General features: G+C 33.8%; 3 protein-coding genes across 7 annotated transcripts in view; 1 reads left to right on the top strand and 2 right to left on the bottom strand.

The window, feature by feature from the left end:
• Pde11 (Phosphodiesterase 11) overlaps positions 1–10270 on the bottom strand; it is a 287160-nt gene extending 276890 nt beyond the window's left edge. For all 4 annotated transcript variants that reach the window (XM_089739681.1, XM_089739689.1, XM_028184225.2 and 1 more), the window contains exon 1: positions 9959–10270. The gene's annotated coding sequence lies outside the window, so the exon portion shown is untranslated. The remainder of the gene's footprint in view (positions 1–9958) is intronic.
• A 3162-nt stretch (positions 10271–13432) lies between these two features.
• On the top strand, positions 13433–15659 carry LOC114251792 (uncharacterized). The gene has a single exon (XM_028186185.2). The coding sequence runs from the start codon at positions 13433–13435 to the stop codon at positions 14045–14047; it is 615 nt and encodes a 204-aa protein (XP_028041986.2). The 3' UTR covers positions 14048–15659.
• Positions 14362–18389, bottom strand: part of LOC114250646 (putative G protein-coupled receptor CG31760) — a 74053-nt gene continuing 70025 nt past the window's right edge. For both annotated transcript variants that reach the window (XM_089739637.1, XM_028184613.2), the window contains exon 18: positions 14362–17819. In XM_089739637.1, the coding sequence (XP_089595763.1) occupies positions 17790–17819 (30 nt within the window). In that variant the 3' untranslated portion in view covers positions 14362–17789. The remainder of the gene's footprint in view (positions 17820–18389) is intronic.

The following is an 18389-nucleotide window of genomic DNA, read 5'->3' as shown; positions in this document are numbered from 1 at the left end:
TGGGACAGTGGAGCCCATAGACATCTACAACGTAGATGCGCCACCCACCTTGAGATATAAGTTCTAAGGGCTCAGGTGTAGTTACAACGGCTGCCCCAGCCTTCAAAACGAAACGCATTACTGCTTCACGGCAGAAATAGGCAGGATGGTGGTACCTATCCGCGCGGACTCACAAGAGGTCCTACCACCATTAATATACAGCCAGAGTCTGACTGTCCAACGAGGTAAAGCAGCCAGTATCTTGGCAGCTGTGCCTCCTTCAAGTGCAATGGAAGATTTAATTATCTAAAAAAATATTTAAAAAGAATTAATTTCATTGTGTGTTATCGGTGTTAATCAAAGATTTAGAGTCAATTAAGGAATAGGATAAATGAAACTTTTCATGATTTCTCGATACTCTGCTGATTGCGTTATAACTTTTAATTGAATTGCTACGACAGATCATTTCTCGAGTTTTTAAGACTTTTCAATCATCAGATAAAAGGTATCCAGTAAATTCACTGGCCTGAATATGAAAGGGGAGAAACTTAATTATTCTTTACTTCACACAACTGCATTCATTAACTTATTTGTCTTTTATCTTGTAACTTTTTTCTTATATACTAGAATTAACAAAATCTACCCTTTAGACAAAACGTCATTATTTGGTTTTAATCATAATCCAAAGGAAATTGAAAATAGCCCTTATTACTTGCCATCTAATTTCAAATTTATCTGTGTCGTTTTAATTCGAAAAATTAATGATTGCCTATCACTGAAAATTAGATACCTCAGTTTTATTTGGTTGCAGTATTTCCGAGTTGTAGACATATATTATATTGTATTCTAATTAAAAGTAATTGTCGATTTAATCTCGCGTTTGTTCTTTAAATATTTCCGACATTTCCAATACTTTACGCATTAAGCAATAAGAGCATTTTTATCACCAAAAAAATCTCAACAACATAAGTACTGCCATCAACAAAATTCCAAAATATTATATCGTATTTATGCGATTTTATATTCTATATTGGTGTATTAAACCCAATCCATTGGTCTACTTGTAAATATTTAAAATTTATGGTCTACTTGTAAATATTTAAAATTTAATCTTTATTTAATAACGAAGTGCATGATAAACTTGCCATTTAAATGTTTTTATCTTCATGCCTTTTCAGTACAAATTTAACTTGTTCTTATAGATGTTATGTCGCACCATGTTATATGTATAATAACATAGATGAAATCAAATTTCAGATAGGGAAGCGTCCGAAGGCTTATCAGCTGAATAAACCGAGACAAGGTTATCAAAGTGTATGATAAAAACGATTAGTGTAAGAAGTGTAACGAAGTCAGATTAATAATTTGATTCGAGAAGAGATAGAGAACCATAATATAAAAGTTTTCTAACTAAATGTGTAATATTATAATGTATAAGGATCTCTTTATGTTAAATTAAATCGACTTGATATAAAAGTAACAAAACGTATTTCACTACTATCGTTTTTAAGATTCCAATTGAAAACAAACAAATACGAACCAACCATTATAATTTCGATCACTCTATCAATATGTCACCCTCGAAGCCATTTTATTCGGAGATTTGGCACTGTTTGGATTAAATATAAGTGTTTTGAGAACCATTTTATTGGTTTAGGTGTCAAAATTATTTATAACGAATGATCATATCCAATGATATACCCCATTTTAGAAATAGGAGTCCGCCCCAGATACACTAGAATGAATCAGCATATATCTTCATATTAGAAGCTTTGGTACTGAATTAAATGGTTCTTCCGTCAAAAAAGATTAATATCAAAAATAAGTCTTTAGTCCTTAATTCTTTTAGGGATACAAATTTTAAAGTTATCGGACTACCTGGTTCAAACAAGTTCAAACCAGTTAGTTATATAGAGTAAGTGGTTGAATAGTTATTTGGGGGTTAACGACAAGGAATGATCATCCACCAAGCCGGTGAAATTACTCGGGAGACCGTCGGTCCGAATGTTATTGCTTCGAACTTGTATGTATGCAAACTTTTCTTGAAAATATCATTAGCGGGATTCAGGCGTCTGTCAAATATTTTCTGTTTTATAACAGCTACCACCACATTTATACAGTACATACATTTGGAATATCTTCGGTAGCAGAAACGTTTGCCTAAGCGACAGCAAAATGTTTTAAGAGCCTTTTATGACCACAAAACCACCCACAAAACGTTTATAAATAGTTGTAATTGTAAGAAAATAAAGGTTTACCCTGTAGGTTTACTATAAAACGATATAAATGAACACTCTATACATCTCCACTAGCTTGACCAACCCATTTGCAGCTAGCAGTAAACGTAACATTATCCTAATATGAGGAACCAAAGAGGTTTTATTACGACGGTCTTTTATGAGTTCCGTAAATACTTTTAGAGATACGACCTTTTTATAGTGATACTTATTAGAGCAGAGTTTACGTAATTTTTGGACGCCTACATTTTTCAAATCAATCTCGTCATTCAAAATGGACAATGCCATCTCTGGCATGAAGCCAAAAGACGAGACATAAGATTCGGCCAGTCAAAGCCGATGCCCTTTTCTGCTCCGTGATATTCTCTATTTATTTTTTTTAGAATTGAAGGATTACTGGTGGCCTTTCCAGTTTCACCAGGACAGGTGGGCGAGCAAAGGAGCATTCTCTATGTCTAATCACATTTCAAGAACCTTTATGCATTGTTAGGCAAGAAATAATCTTCTATTCCAGCCAGTGTTAAAGTTTTCATTAAAGTTCCATTTTAATAAACGATTTAAAAATAACATTTCGAAACCTCTTAAAATAGTCTCGAGTTTCAATCGTTTTTCGTCATACCTCGTGAAGATAATCAGGTTACTACGATGTGACTAAAACCCGGTTACGCGTATAGAAAACATCGTAGTAAACTTGAAATTGGCACAGTCCCTATTACGTATCCAGTGTTTATTTACATTCTTAACACAAAACAAATCTACGGCTCGCGCGAACGCATTTATAGAACGATGACATAAAAAGTTCAATCCTTTAATAAACCTAAAAGGTTTTTTTTTTAATAGAGAAAAAAAGTTTGAAGTTATACGCAGCAAATGAATGCGTCACGACAATACACGTGGACGCTATAAACAAGTGTTTGCACATAAACATGATTTATTACTACAGTGGAATATTCTGTTGGTATTTGAGAAATTACACGAAATTTTGTCATTTACAATAGGTACTTTGGTTTTTTTTTTTTTATATTCTTTCATGTTGAAATTAGCTGATTTAATTGATTAGGAAATACAAAAGTCCAGAGTTTGTTGATACGGTTGTGAATCTGTGGTTTGATAATAAAACAAGCCGTTTTGGCTTTAGATCAAGTTAATTAAGTGTTGTCTAGTAGGAAATATAATAATAATATCCCACAGTTTTTTTTTATTGCTTAGATGGGTGGACGAGCTCACGGTCCACTTAGTGTTAAGTGTTTACTGGAGCCCATAGACATCTACAACGTAAATGCGCCACCCACCTTGAGATATAAGTTCTAAGGTCTCAGTATAGTTACAACGTCTGCCCCACCCTTCAAACCGAAACGCATTACTGCTCACAGCAGAAATAGGCAGGGTGGTGGTACCTACCCGTGCGGACTCACAAGATGTCCTACCATAAGTAATTACTAATTACGCAAATTATAATTTTGCGGGTTTGACTTTGCTATTCCTTCACCGTGGAAGTCAATCGAAAACATTTGTTAAGCACGTATTTCATTAGAAAAATTCATACCCGCCTGCGGGATTCGAACATCGTTACATCGCTCGACACGAATGCACCTGACGTCTTATCTTTTAGGCCACGACGACTTCAAAAACTGTATGAATCTTAATTTTTATTTGTCTGTATTAACAGCGCATTATCTTTTATAGCAACTGAATGTGTTATCGCGTGTGTATATTGACATACCGATGCACGCCTGCCTACGCAAGCGATCACGATTTCCACGATATTCTAGTTTAACAAGTTCTTGAGTAATACTAGCTGTTGTTAATGAACTTGACTGTTGACCGAGGCAAATCGACAATGTCAGTTATTGTAAACAGTAATGAAAGTATTTATTTTGACTGGTTCAATACAAATAGTGCTCCTATCGCGATGTAAACTTGGTTTTTAAACAGCGCGATGTAATCAACAATTTCACAAGATATTTATTTATTTATTCATTACACTTCATATAAAATTTACATTGGCGGACTTAACGCCTAAAGCATTTTTTACATTGGCGGACTTAACGCCTAAAGCATTTTCTACCAGTCAACCAAATGTAGTGTAGAGTAAATAGTGGTAGGTGCAAAGAAATTTATATTAATTTACAAATACATACAAAAGTAGGTATATACATACATATATACACAATCACATATACATACATACATACATATAATAGTTTATACAGTATTAAGATATCGTGGTTATTCATACCGCCTTAGTAAGAACACGACTTTATGGATGATCTAAGCATATGTTTTGACAAAATTCGTAAATTACAACTCTTATCAGGTATAAGCTCTTCACAAATATACGTTTAAACAGATACGTACGTAAATTGTAGTTATTAATCACGCTGTAATGGCCCATCCGATTAGTAGGGAACCGAAAACTGTCGAGACTATAGTTTAGGGAGACATCCGGTTTCAAACTCAAGCACTCAAGGGAAAACAGTTGAGCGATCATAATTATAAGCTGGGCTCTGAGGAATGCTTCGATTTTCCGACAACTTCACAAACAACACACATTTATGTAAATTCACATCTTCTTCTTCTTCTTCGTCGCTTTCTTCATTGCTGAAGGTCGTGTCCCTGAAACTCGACCGTTGCCTGTCTCGTGAGCTGTTTCCATCTCGTCCGGTCCTCAGCTGCTCGAATGGCGGTTGCGACTGGCAACCCAGTTAGAGCGGTTACTTGATCACACCAACGGCTAGGTAATCGGCCGCGGGGTCTCTTTCCTTCTACTTTGCCCGTCACAATCACTTTGTCCAAGTTATCTGACTGTCGGCGGGCAATATGACCGAAGTAGCTGAGGATCCTCTGGTAACAGATTGTTGAGAGCCTGACTCGGATGCGAAGCTGATCCACACATCACTCACATCAAAACAAGACACTCACTACCAAAACTAGTGCTTTTAACATGTAATACATGATGCACTGGAAAACATTCCTATTACACACAGCCCAATGAGTTTCTCAGTGTGTCGCGATTCCGATCCGGTGGTAGATTCAGCGAACCAATCCTCTTGCTAGGGCTAGTGTTACCAAAATCTCTCATGTTGAGTCCGTGAGCTCGCCCATCAGGCTGAGAGTAGCTGGAATAGCTTTTTTAGTCATTACTGTCGAGGATAAATTAAATGCATTGCAGACTTATATGTACCAACCTATAAATAAAATACTACAAATGCAGAAATAAAGTTAACGTTCATTGAAACTTGTTGCTGATTGTCTATTTGCTGACCTTTCAAACATTTATCACAGCAAAACTATTTCGTTTTGAGCAGATTACTGAAAGATGAAGTTTTATCTTAATGCAGGCAGCTTAATGAGCTATCATAAAAACTGTGCTATAATCTGAGGTTAAGATTCTGTGATGGCCTCGATGAGTAAGAGTCAGAGATAATGCAAAGGGTTGTGCTAAGCAACATAAAAGAGCGATATTAAGTACTTCGGAGAATCGTAAAGAAGCCATATGAGTTTCGTTTAAGAAACTGAGAAGTTTGATAAATTATTTGTTTTTTTTTTAAATATGGCTTAGTTAGTCCAGATGTTTTCAATATATTATTATACGTCATTAGTTTTAAATATGCACATAAAATTTGTTTAACGATGTTGTTCCTACCAGGGAACTTCTGAGGCGCACTATTTCCTCAGATTTTAACGTCGCACTGTAAATCTTATGACGACAAAACGGGATACGACTGTGGTCACGTACATATTCACGATTGGTCACATAATATCATAACGACGAGGTACAAGGTAGAAAGTTAATACAATATCTGGAATGAACTAGTTCAGTTGTTTTTTTTTCATATCTCTAGAAGGGCATACGAATTTGAGCTTTGAATCTGAGCTTAGTAACCATAAGTATTAGGTACGCACTAAGAGATATTAGGTAACTCTCTGAGCTTATAGATATTAGAAAGTTATTTGCAGCAGCCAACTCGATCTGAAGTGGAATTGTTTTGCTTAGCGACTCCCTATCCTACAAACAGGAACGCAAGAAAACTTTGCGGAAGAAATCGATAGGTTGGTGGCCTATCCTTGCGCGCTCGAAACACTCGTTTGAAAGCATTAATAAAGGCCTATATGAAACAAGAAAAACATATTTTTGTTTTACACGAACGCTTTCTTTGCAGAAATCGTGAACAATTGGTACCTGTCTTCATGATTTGAATTCAGGCACGTTCGCATCGATACGAATAGAAAGAGCGTCTTATAAATCAGGCGACCGATCAGTCGCGAAGTTATTTCTTTGCAAAGACTGCAGAGTATTTCTTATCTTGTGTGATTAACGTCATACCTCCTGCCCCCCTGCTAGATGGAGCGACGACCTGCGCAAGGCAGCTGGCAGTAACTGGATGCGTGGAACCGAAAATCGGGTTCAGTGGCGAGCTTTGGGGTAGGCCTATGTCCAACAGTGGACTGCCGCAGGCTGATGATGATGAACGTCATACTAAAAACGTTTTCAAAATGGTCATAAGTTTATGAATAATTTGAAGAATTAAGAATTACAATACATCATTTCAAAAACACATCGATCATTTTTTCAACAACGCACGCACTAGTCATTGAAAAAAACCCGTGACTTGTTATTTATTTGATTCACAAAATTTTCTCATCACTATTCTGCTATTGGAAATAACCTTTCGCTAGACCACTTACGGGAATATTCTGTACTAGGATACGTAGTTTTTCTGCTTTAAATGTTTTAAACGAATACTGGTAAATAACAAGACAAAACAGATCGTCGTAAAGCATTTGGTAATTTATCTTTGAGCCTTCAGTATTTGATTGCCAACTGTAAAGACAAACTACCTCTGCTCGCCTCTATTCTTTACCTGAAGACTCCTATGCATTTTTCTAGACGATATTATAAGTCGTTCGTTTACTTATGTTACTCTTTCTTCACCATTCTATACGCGGCCATTCCAGCCATTCAAATTTTATTTCAAGATGCGAACTATGATTTTCTGTCACTTTGTTAAAGTTACTTTAGATAATTATTATGTTTATTACTAATTTATCTGTTTGCTTATATTTTCAATATAATCTGTTCAAATAATTCGGTTTGTCTGTTTAGTTGTTTAAGATATATTTATTTTGTTTTATTGGACACTTTATCAACACCTACCTACTAGTTAATTTACTCTGACTTTGGTTTGCTAGAAAAAACTCATGTATAAGTTAAGCTCGCCTAGTTTACAACCCATCTGATATCTATTTTTCTCATATATATTTTTATTCGAAGATCCATGGTATGTAAGTTTATTAAGAGCTAAGGAAAAAGTTACCAAAAAAATCGACTCTTGGGATTTTTTTGTGTTATTCTTCTACCTACCTTCCGTGTGAGTTTTGTAATAGTTTTTGGAAGTAGAAGCTTATGGGCATCTTGGTTTTTTATTTTTTTATTGCTTAGTTGGGTGGACGAGCTCACGACCTATCTGACGTTAAGTGGTTACCGGAGCCCATAGACATCTATAACGTAAATGCCGCCACCCAACTTGAGACATGAGTTCGAAGGTTTTAACTACGTTTGAATTGTGGCTAAGATGTTCATTCTTGACATCGCTAAACCGTCACACTAACAAAGCGTATACACAATTTGTACTTCCTTCAAACAGAAAATATATTATAGAACATTAGCATCATAATGAATTTACAAATCTCAGTAACTACTCATTACACAGGCTATTGTGGTCATTAACCCCTTTACTTCGATACACGATACGTAAGTAGAAATTCTTTATCATTACAAATGTTTATCGAAACACGTGTAAATACTAAAATCTATACAAATAAATGAGTCGACTATTATCAAAGGCGGCAATCTGACTTTTGGACAATGATTGGTAAATCAGAAAAACGAATTATTGACTTTGTATTCCATTGGCAGTCACAAAACTCTTCGGAACGACATCTTAGATAAATAACAGGTTAACTATTAACCTTTATTTAATGCAGGTTTTGAACCGTATTCTTTGAAGGAGACGATTATATTCAAATAAATCTGTATTGACATATCAATAAAAATTTTTTGTCCAAATGCACAGATTGCCACCTTTGATAATAGACGACTCAAATAAAAAGGAAGCGTTCGCTTTGTCTCTGGTTTCAAAATACGGTCGGTTGATTATTCGCTCAGATTTAAAACCCGCATTTCTAGAATACATTATTTTCTGTCTGTCTTCTTGCATGTCCGAAATGATTGAACCGATTCTGATGATACGTTAGTTTGATCACAGAATCCACTTTTTATCCACAATACATATATCATTGAAGTCGTCGTGGCCTAACAGATAAGACGTCCGGTGCATTCGTGTTGAGCGATGCACCGGTGTTCGAATCTCAGGCGGGTACCAATTTTTCTAATGAAATACGTACTTAACAAAATGTTCACGATTGACTTCCACGGTGAAGGAATAACATCGTGTAATAAAAATGAAACCCGCAAAATTATAATTTGCGTAATTACTGGTGGTAGGACCTCTTGTGAGTCCGCGCTGCCTATTTCTACCGTGAAGCAGTAATGCGTTTCGGTTTGAAGGGTGGGGCAGCCGTTGTAACTACACTTGAGACCTTAGAACTTATATCTCAGGGTGGGTGGCGCATTTGCGTTATGGATGTCTATGGGCTCCAGTAACCACTTAACACCAGGTGGGCTGTGAGCTCGTCCACCCATCTAAGCAATAAAAAAAAATATATATATATATATATAAATACATATATATATTGATGCTGATAAAAACAGGTAAAATAAAGCGCAAACTTTTGATCCTATTTATAAAACGTGCTATTTTTTTTATTTCGATTTCCAAATTCTAACTTTAACTCGGCCAAAACAACGATCCACATCTAGTTATGCAAATAAACCAGATTGTAATGAATTTTAATGTCGTTCAAAATAATGTTTTACTTAATTAATTAAAACCTCCATATCACAAAATTCTTGAAGTGTTCTTGCAGTTCGCCGGTAGTGATGCTTATTATGGCGCCAAGAATCCTCACTTGTTGAGACTAACGCATCTTCCTAACCATAACTGCTGTAAATCAATCATACGTTCCGATTTGAGGGTTAGCAAAGAAGCTATCGGCAATTGGCAAGTAAGATTGATCTCAGGCCACAAGGCGGGCGGCGGCTTCACGTAACATATCCGCTTAACTGGTACAAGAACGCCGGATCTTCTCGGTGGGTCGCGATTCCGATTCGATGGTAGATTCTGCGAGGCACTGCTCTTGTTAGCCAGTGGCTTAGGGCTAGTGTTAACCTATTCTCTCAGGTTGAGCCTGTGAGCTCACCAACGTCCGGGAGTAGCAGGAATAGTCCTTTAGGCTAACAGCGAATAGCTATTAACGGGTATAGGTAGTAAAAAATAGTAACGGGAATTCTGTCTTCAGACGCTAATTTAAAATGTGGTAAAGAAATTACTCCCGTATTTTCAAATAAATACAATATTTTAAATTTACGTGATAGTTTAAATGAGATTGCTTCTAAAAATAGTTTAGTAGCACGTTATTTTTTCGTAGGTTTTTAATTATCACATCCAGATACAACCTTGACTACATTTTAGGCAAAGTATTTGTTATGAAATGACTGTAGATAATAAAATGATACGGATATAGAGCAACAAAACAAAAGTATTTGGTAATTAGCATTATTCAAGGTTAAAGGTTTTAAAAGTAGGTATGTGTAACATAGCAATCCAGAATATCATTACCTCAGTCAGTCGGCGAGCAACAAGTTCACGGTCAAGACCAAGAAAAAAAACTATGAACTCAACACCACCATTCAACAAGCTAACTTTATAAACACTGAAAAACAAGTTGCATACACGACACACACTGAAAACTTGGAGTAATATTTAATCAGACTGCAATTGCGAAGCATAAAACATTACACCTTAATTTTGTACGAAATCTAAAAAAGTTAAAACGTTGACAAATTAATTTCATTAACAATCGGGAGGTTATGTTATTGTTGTGATAGCGCGAAACGTCAACACAACGTGGACTCTGCGAAGTTACTGAACTGACTTGAACTGAATAAGCGACTGACTGACTGAGTACTGCCGCTGAGTGAACTGAAAGTAGTGAACAAAACGGATCGTGAATCGTGTAATTCGTGTTAGTTCAGTTGGTTGCATGGTGTCTTTGTTTTTAGTAAATTCTGTTTACAATCTAGTTTACAATAGGAATCGGCATATCGACGTTTACAGGAGCAAATGTGTATTTTAAACATATTTATAGGTACTTTATAAATGATAAACAATGTTTGATTTTTTTTATTACAGAAAGTTATTGTTTGGTCACTATATTCAATCACTATTGTTATTTCTCAAAAGAAAAGCTTTTTGAAAACTTTTTGAAAAACCGAAATTCATGAAGATGATTCTTAATACAATCTAGAAGGCGCCTTAGCATCATCATTCTTATTTTACACGCTTTATATTAGCTTCATTCATAATAGAATACACTATTCTGCATTGTATACATTTCAATAATTTGGCAACTGCTTTATATTAATATATATTTTAGAAATTATTACATCAGGTAATATTCGAAAAACGTTTAGGGACTGCATCCCCCAAATAAGTGTTTTAGTTTTAAAAACAAAAAATATAAAAAGTGCTAATTAGGTCCGACAATAAGCCAAAAATGGCCAGAATAGGAATCTGACACCTACACATAAACGCGAGGCCGTTTTCTTAGAAGAGTAGCATCAGTATCTTCATATTTTTAACACCTAAATTTCAAATTCCTTTTTTAACTACGCACAGGAAGAAGGCCGTGACGCTAATGCACACAGTCTGCGTAAATCTACCGTCCTATTTATTCCAGCTGTGAAGCAATCATAAGCTTCGGTTAAAAGAGTAGAACTATATTGCAATGGAGGCTTCAAAACTTGTGTCTCTTGTAAACTTGTTTAAATATGACATCAAGTGAATCGCGAGAACGCCTGTTCATCTTAGATATAAAATGATCCTTACAAAATTAAAACGGAGACTCACATGAAAATCGGAACTTTAATTTAAGGAAAACTTGTTTTTCGTTATACTTATGAAATAGGACTTCAGAATACAACTATATTTATTTTGTACTATTGGTAAACGTTACAGACAATACTATTTACCGAAAAGGGATCATTTATTCAATTTAAGCGGCCACGTCAAACTTTATCCTACAAATTTCTCATTTTTATTAATATTAATTAATGGTCTTTGTGTAGTATCTATGTTTTCCAATCATAGTAGTTTATTGTAATTATGTAGTAGTAAACAACAATGGCCGACAAGTAACCAAAGACAGTGTATAGTGTTGGGAAATCATAGAATGACCAAATGAATGGCTAGGATAGGCCGCAAATGTAAAATAATGAACTAGTTCCCATTATAAAATATATTTTTCCCATTATAAAATTTATTCTTTAGCTCAGTAAGTAAATTATTATCTTAACCAAAGAAGACAATATCATCAATATATATAATGTAGACAGTGGTACCATAAGAGGTAATATAAATGTATGTGTTTTTGCAGATATTAAAATAGTAAAAATACTGATTGGGCAAAGCGTTTTTTTGGCTTCGATTGTCGGCCATTGTGTCTATGGATCATTTAACTGATTTTTGAAGAAAATATTTGTTCTTTGGGAATCACTTTCAGATTCGAATACATGTATTAAGACACTCTGGGCTGGAGTGTCTATAGCAATTTGTATCAGTCAATATATGAATGCAGAAATATATGGTTTCAGAAAATATATGGTTTGTAAATCAAATACCCGAAATCAATATATAGTTTCGATTTCATACGCGGCAAAAGCGCTATTATCCACTCTTAATAACATGTATGTTGAAATACTCAAAATAATGTGAAAACCGGTTTGACTGATTCGATAAATTAATATTTGGGGGCTATTGACTCTTTGATATCGAGATTTTGAAACATATTTTATTATATAATTTATGTTAATAAAAGTAAACGTGTTCGCTGAGTAATAATTTTTTTATAAAAATGATGATATGAGCTTTTGATTGTTTGCAACATCTTTTAGTTTATGTATAATAAGTTGAATATTCACACGTAGTGCATTTCAATATTTCATTTACTTAGTGTTATTACGGTATGGCATTGCCTATACAAACCTTTATAATAGAGACGTTTTATTCAGTTAAAACTTCCAAAAGCACAGTAAAATGTTTATTTTATTTTAAACTAGTTAGAAATTTGAAGTTGTCATGAAAAGTTCATTTCTTTCATTTTCTAGAATGATTCACTCACCTACGGTGCATCCCTATGATTCATAAATACTATTTTTTAAGGGATTTTATGACCTGGTAACTGAGACCTTTAAGTCATGTCTTATTTGAATTTATATTCATATTTTTATGAAAAATGATATTATGGAGTGAAATGATATGAAGATGATTAATTTGAGACATTAATCAACTGGAATGAAATGAAATGAAACGAAATGGGATGAAATATAATCTCAATAAAATGGTGGTCATTTACTAAGATTTTTTCAGTGGTTTTTTTGAGGGTCCCGAGAAGTTACGTCCAGCTGCTTTGTTTCATTTTCCCACCTTTGTGCACTTTCACAGATATTAAACAGTTAATAAACCACCATTATTACACATTTATACCCGAAGAAACACTAAATAGACAAAATAAAACAAATCACATAACTTCACTCCTCACGTTCCCGCCAAAAAGTCTTTTGCTGATTGCTTTGAAGATTTAGCCATAGGTTAACAGGGAATTTTTCCAGCCATAATCAAAATTAATTAATCAAGATAGTCCGGACACAGAGAACAGGAGTCCTAAGCTTTGGTTCAGCTCATCTCATCTAATCTTTTCTCATTCCAGTTCACTTTATGTATTCATCCATTTCATAATAATAAGTTTAATTCATTATCTTTCGTTTTTAACACAAATGGCTTTTACTTCTTGTAATAAAATAATGGCTCCACGAGCCAAGTTCCCTTTGCCTTTCCAAAAGAGTTGGACCTAGCAAACCAAAACCAATTTTGAAATTCATAACAGCTAAAAATAACAAAGTGCTGTTAATATCTTACTATTAAATGAACAATATTCAATTTATTCAGTAATTAATATCAATAAATGTGAGTTTTTCAGTAATCGGTTTGGGAAATTAGAATTTTTATTTGATTTGTAAAAATCCCAGATTGAAAATGATCAGAACACTTCCATGGAGCGGGGGAACGGATGAGGAATATGAAACACAGCTCTTTAGTTTTGGAGCACAAAGATTGAAAATTGCAACACGACAAATGATAGAACAGAAAATAACATTAGGAATAAAGGATATGGAGGCTTACTTGCGCGAGTCCTTAGATTTGAATGAAACTGATAAATCAACATTAACAAAAGCGTGTGATAAATTGGTGCGCCTTTATTGTGAAAGGGCTAGTCCTTCATTAGAAGTAATAGATAGTGAAATTGAACGAATTTTAAAAGTGCCTGAAAATGTACTCTTACCGGGCGATGAATGTCAGGTCGAACAAATGACAGACGCAAATTATGCACAATTAAAAGACGAAGTTGCATTGCTTAGAAAACGTGTAGAAAGAGGAGCATTAATGGAAGCTTTATTAACTGCAGAAGAAGAAGAATTATGTACTGTGGAAAAGGTTTGTGAATCAGCAAAAAAAGACATGGAAGCATTGGATCTTGTATTTAAAAATGCGGATAATAGTGAGTCGTTGAAACAAATTCAAAATGAAACACGATTTCTGTGTGCAAGTACATCGTTTATGAAAGAAAACGATAATAATATTTTTAAATGATGTGTTAATAAAGCATGCTGTCATTAACTTGTGTGGCTATGTTGTCAAGGTTTGCTTGAACTTTGCTATTCCACAACTTCATCCTTTTTGATGAAGAAAAGACTAATGCAAGATCTAAAAAATATTTGTTTTGACCAAATTTTACCAATTTATTATACTATGTGGAGAAATATAAGAACACAGAATTTTTTGTGGTTATTGTCAGTAAATATTATGTTTAAAGTAGGTATGGATATTCTTACGTACGGATAATATAGAAACTGATTTATGCTACATATGTATAGTAGGTATATATTATAGAAAATATGTTAAAATAAAATAGCACACAACAGTCAGGTTTATTTAATTGTAAAAACAAAAATTACGTAAAATTAATAATTACAATTTGAGTATTACAGACTAAAAATACGTTTTAAGCTGTTATAATAATATAATTCAGATATAGACTACTGAAAAATATAATAATATTTTTTACAATAATTCAATGAAATAATCTTGCACACAACACTAAAATTTAATTATCACATTAATATAATTTAATAAACAAAATTTTAAATACAACACGTCTATGACACAGCTTGTTTTCACTAAAACTTTTTATAGAAGTTACTGGTTAAAATTATAACAATATTATCTTTTATTGTTTTTCTTTTTATCACATAGAAATGAAGCAATGGAAAATCTTTTTGCGGAGATAGTTTATGGGCTACAGTGTTGGACTGTTTTATTGTTATTATAACAAATTTAACAGATATTACTACACCAGGTTTACTTATGATATATCATTAAATAGCATTTATAACAAACGGTGTACTTTCTAAGCACCTTGTTTATTTTCATCTTTTATATTACTTATTTGAATTTTTAAATATAATCTTATATATAATGAGAATGAGAACATTTTTTATTGTCAACAATAGCAGATTAGGTTATAATAAGCTGCCACTGCTGCCTATGGGCATAGGCAATCACACAAATAGCATTTGATTGATTGCCTACCATGCTGACTATGAGGATTGAAAATGACAGCTTGTAGGTGATTCAATACTTATATAAGTCTGCTATCTCACAAGTTCACAACAGGTGATCGAGTGTGAATTCCTTACTCTGAGCAGTGATTTACCATGAGGAAGCAGATTCATGTTCTAGCTAGCCCTCGTAAATGTTTTGGAGCCTATTCCACTCTATGGTTCTAATACGTAAGATGATGTTTTATAGTAAATAAAAAACCAGGCCCAAAAAACAATACGACAAACCATTTTGTTCTTTTAAGTCAATTGGAAATGAATGCAACCACACTTCAAAACACACAATAATGTTAATAGTTTAAGACATATAACAAAATTATTAGTTTTACTAATAAATATGATACATATTTAATATTGCTAATACAGATTACTTTACAAACACATTATGCATTGATTAACAAAGAAAAATTGAGATATTATATACAATGCTTTAGAATTGCTGCTTTATATGTTTTTTTCTTATATTTACATCCTTGTCTGCTAATTAATTAGTTTATAATTTATGATTTAGGTGAATATTATATTTTCCTAGTTAATTAAGACTCAATTTGTATTTCATTCATTAATAAAGTCCTTAAAAAATATTCCAAATGACTTTGTTAATAACACTCCAAATAAATTTTATCAATACATTAAATATTTTTAACCTTATTGTCTGTTCTAATAACGTACACTAGCCATTCCCCATATTAAATAGATTAATATAGCAAAAATAATAACTATTTTTCTTATTTTTTTCTATTTAACTAAACATTCATAATATTAAATATAGGTAATCAAATTGCTTAAGAATTCATATATTTTCCAATTACAAATTCATTAGAGTAATTTAAAACATCATTTAAAAGAAATCAATAATACTGACAGATTTTTTAAAAGTAAAAATGCAACATTCCTAAGAAAAGGGTAATTATACTATTTTTTCTCATTTCATGTGTATGATCTATTAGAAATTTAAAGTTTCCGATAACATTTAAGATTTGAAGTCGTGGTCTAAAGGATAAGACATCCGGTGCATTCGTGTTGAGCAATGCATCGGTGTTCGAATCTCAGGCGGATACCAATTTTTCTAATGAAATACGTACTCAACAAATGTTCACGATTGGCTTCCACGGTGAAGGAATAACATCTTGTAATAAAAATCAAACCCGTAAAATTATAATTTGCGTAATTACTGGTGGTATTGTGAGTCCGCGCGGGTAGGTACCACCACACTGCCTATTTCTGCCGTGAAGCAGTAATGCGTTTCGGTTTGAGGCAGCCGTTGTACTGTGAAAACTAAGACCTTAGAACTCATATCTCAAGGTGGGTGGCGCATTTACGTTGTAGATGTCTATGGGCTCCAATAACCACTTAACAACAGGTGGGCTGGGAGCTCGTCCACCCATCTAAGCAATAAAAAAAAGCACGTAACAAACCATTTTATATAGTGACTCAACTGACAAAAACCAGAACAAACAACCCACACTGATGGTCCTATAGAATAAATTAACTTTTCTAATTTTGATGCACTGCATCAAATATACCTATTGATTAATAATAATATCATAATTAAGCATACTGGTTATATTTACTGACAACTACTGAACACTTACTTAATTAATCTTTGATTTTGTGACTAGCAGAAAATTTAAATAATGATTGGCTATAGTACAAAATACAATATTAACAACAAGATTAGTACGTTGAAGACGATATGTATATTCAATTAACATAATTAGCGTAAATTACACTGTTTAATAGTTATACAGGTTTTTTTTACAAGCAAAATATTCGCCAATAAAAAGAAAGCGCAGGCGAGATCGGCATTACAACAATCAAAGTTTTTACACGCAAAATAATTTCACTCAATGATTTGAAGAAATGAGGTGACTTATTTTTGTAGACGGCAATACGACGATAATTGTTATTTTAATTTAACATTATTTTAATTATTCAATAACACTGACCTTTTTTTGATATGGTTTACAAAATTATCCTGATATTTAATTGTTTATGTACGTTTGTTTTGTCTAATCTATTTATTATTAATTTTGTATGCTTTACATGGTTTTTGTTTCATTAAGAATATACTATATGTTTATTGGAAAGATACATGTGAGCTAGGCTCGTCTTTGTACATGACATATTATATCTTTTAGTTAGTTATTCCGTTTGCTTAAAGTTTATATCAAATGATTATCAATCGGTAGCCGTATGTTGTAGACGTGATCCGAAATCGGATTCGCGAATGGCTGGCCCAATAATTCCGCAAATTTCCGGCATGGAAAATGGAGCCAAGTGTACCGATGCTTAAAACAAAAGTGAATTTACGTACTTACAGGTACCACGGTACCACTTTTAGTTAATTATTCCGTTTGCTTATAGTTTAGATCAAATGATTATTAATCGGTAGCCGTATGTTGTAGACGTGATGCGAAATCCGTCGAATGGCTGGCCCAATAATTCCGAAAATTTCTGGTATGGAAAATGGAGCAAAGTGTACCGATGCATAAAACAAAAGTGAATTTACGTCCTTACAGGCACCACTATTCGGGTTGGTATTTTACAGTGAGTGAATCCCTCATTTCGTGATGTTCGTGCGTGTGTTCATGTTGCGGCGGTGGAGTGTTGCGTGTTCAAACAAACGCGGGCGGACGGCAGTCGAGTGCAGTGAGCACGTTGTGCGCCGCGGGCCCGGGCCACAGCCAGCCGCTCTCGCTCAGAGCCACACGTCACACCGGTCCCGGGTATTCTGTACTGTCCTGGAAATAACAAGAAACTAATTGGCCTAAAGGTCTAGATACCAGGCCACAAATTAAAAAAAAAAACAACAAACTAACGGACTTTTTGGCGGGAACGCGAGCAGTGAAGTTGTATGATTTGTTTTATTTTGTGTATTTAGTGTTTGTTCAGGTTTAAATGTGTAATAACGGTGGTTTATTAACTGTTTAGTATCTGTGAAAGTGCGCAAATGTGGGAAAATCAACCAAAGCCGCTGAACGTAACTTCTCGGGATCCTCCAAAAAGTCCACTGAAAAAGTCCACTGAAAAAGTCTCAGTAGATGACCATCATTTTACCGAGATTATATTTCATCCCATATCATCTCCTTTCATTTAATTTCACTCCATATTATCATTTTTCATAAAAATAAGAATATAAATTAAAATAAGATATGACTTAAAGGTCTTAGTTAACAGGTCATAAAATCCCTTTAAAAAAAACAAGAAATTAACGGACTTTTTGGCGGGAACGCGAGGAACGAAGTTGTGTGATTTGCTTTATTTTGTCTATTTAATGTAAGTTCAGGTTTAAATGTGTAACTAGACGATGA

This window comes from Bombyx mandarina, chromosome 03 (genome assembly GCF_030267445.1).
Source record: "Bombyx mandarina strain Sakado chromosome 03, ASM3026744v2".
Classification (NCBI taxonomy): Eukaryota; Metazoa; Arthropoda; class Insecta; order Lepidoptera; family Bombycidae; genus Bombyx; species Bombyx mandarina.
This window is presented reverse-complemented; position numbering and strand designations above follow the sequence as displayed.

Bases quoted from the DNA above. Each gene is read 5' to 3' on its own strand.
- LOC114251792 (XM_028186185.2), top strand. From the start codon at position 13,433: ATGATCAGAACACTTCCATGGAGCGGGGGAACGGATGAGGAATATGAA.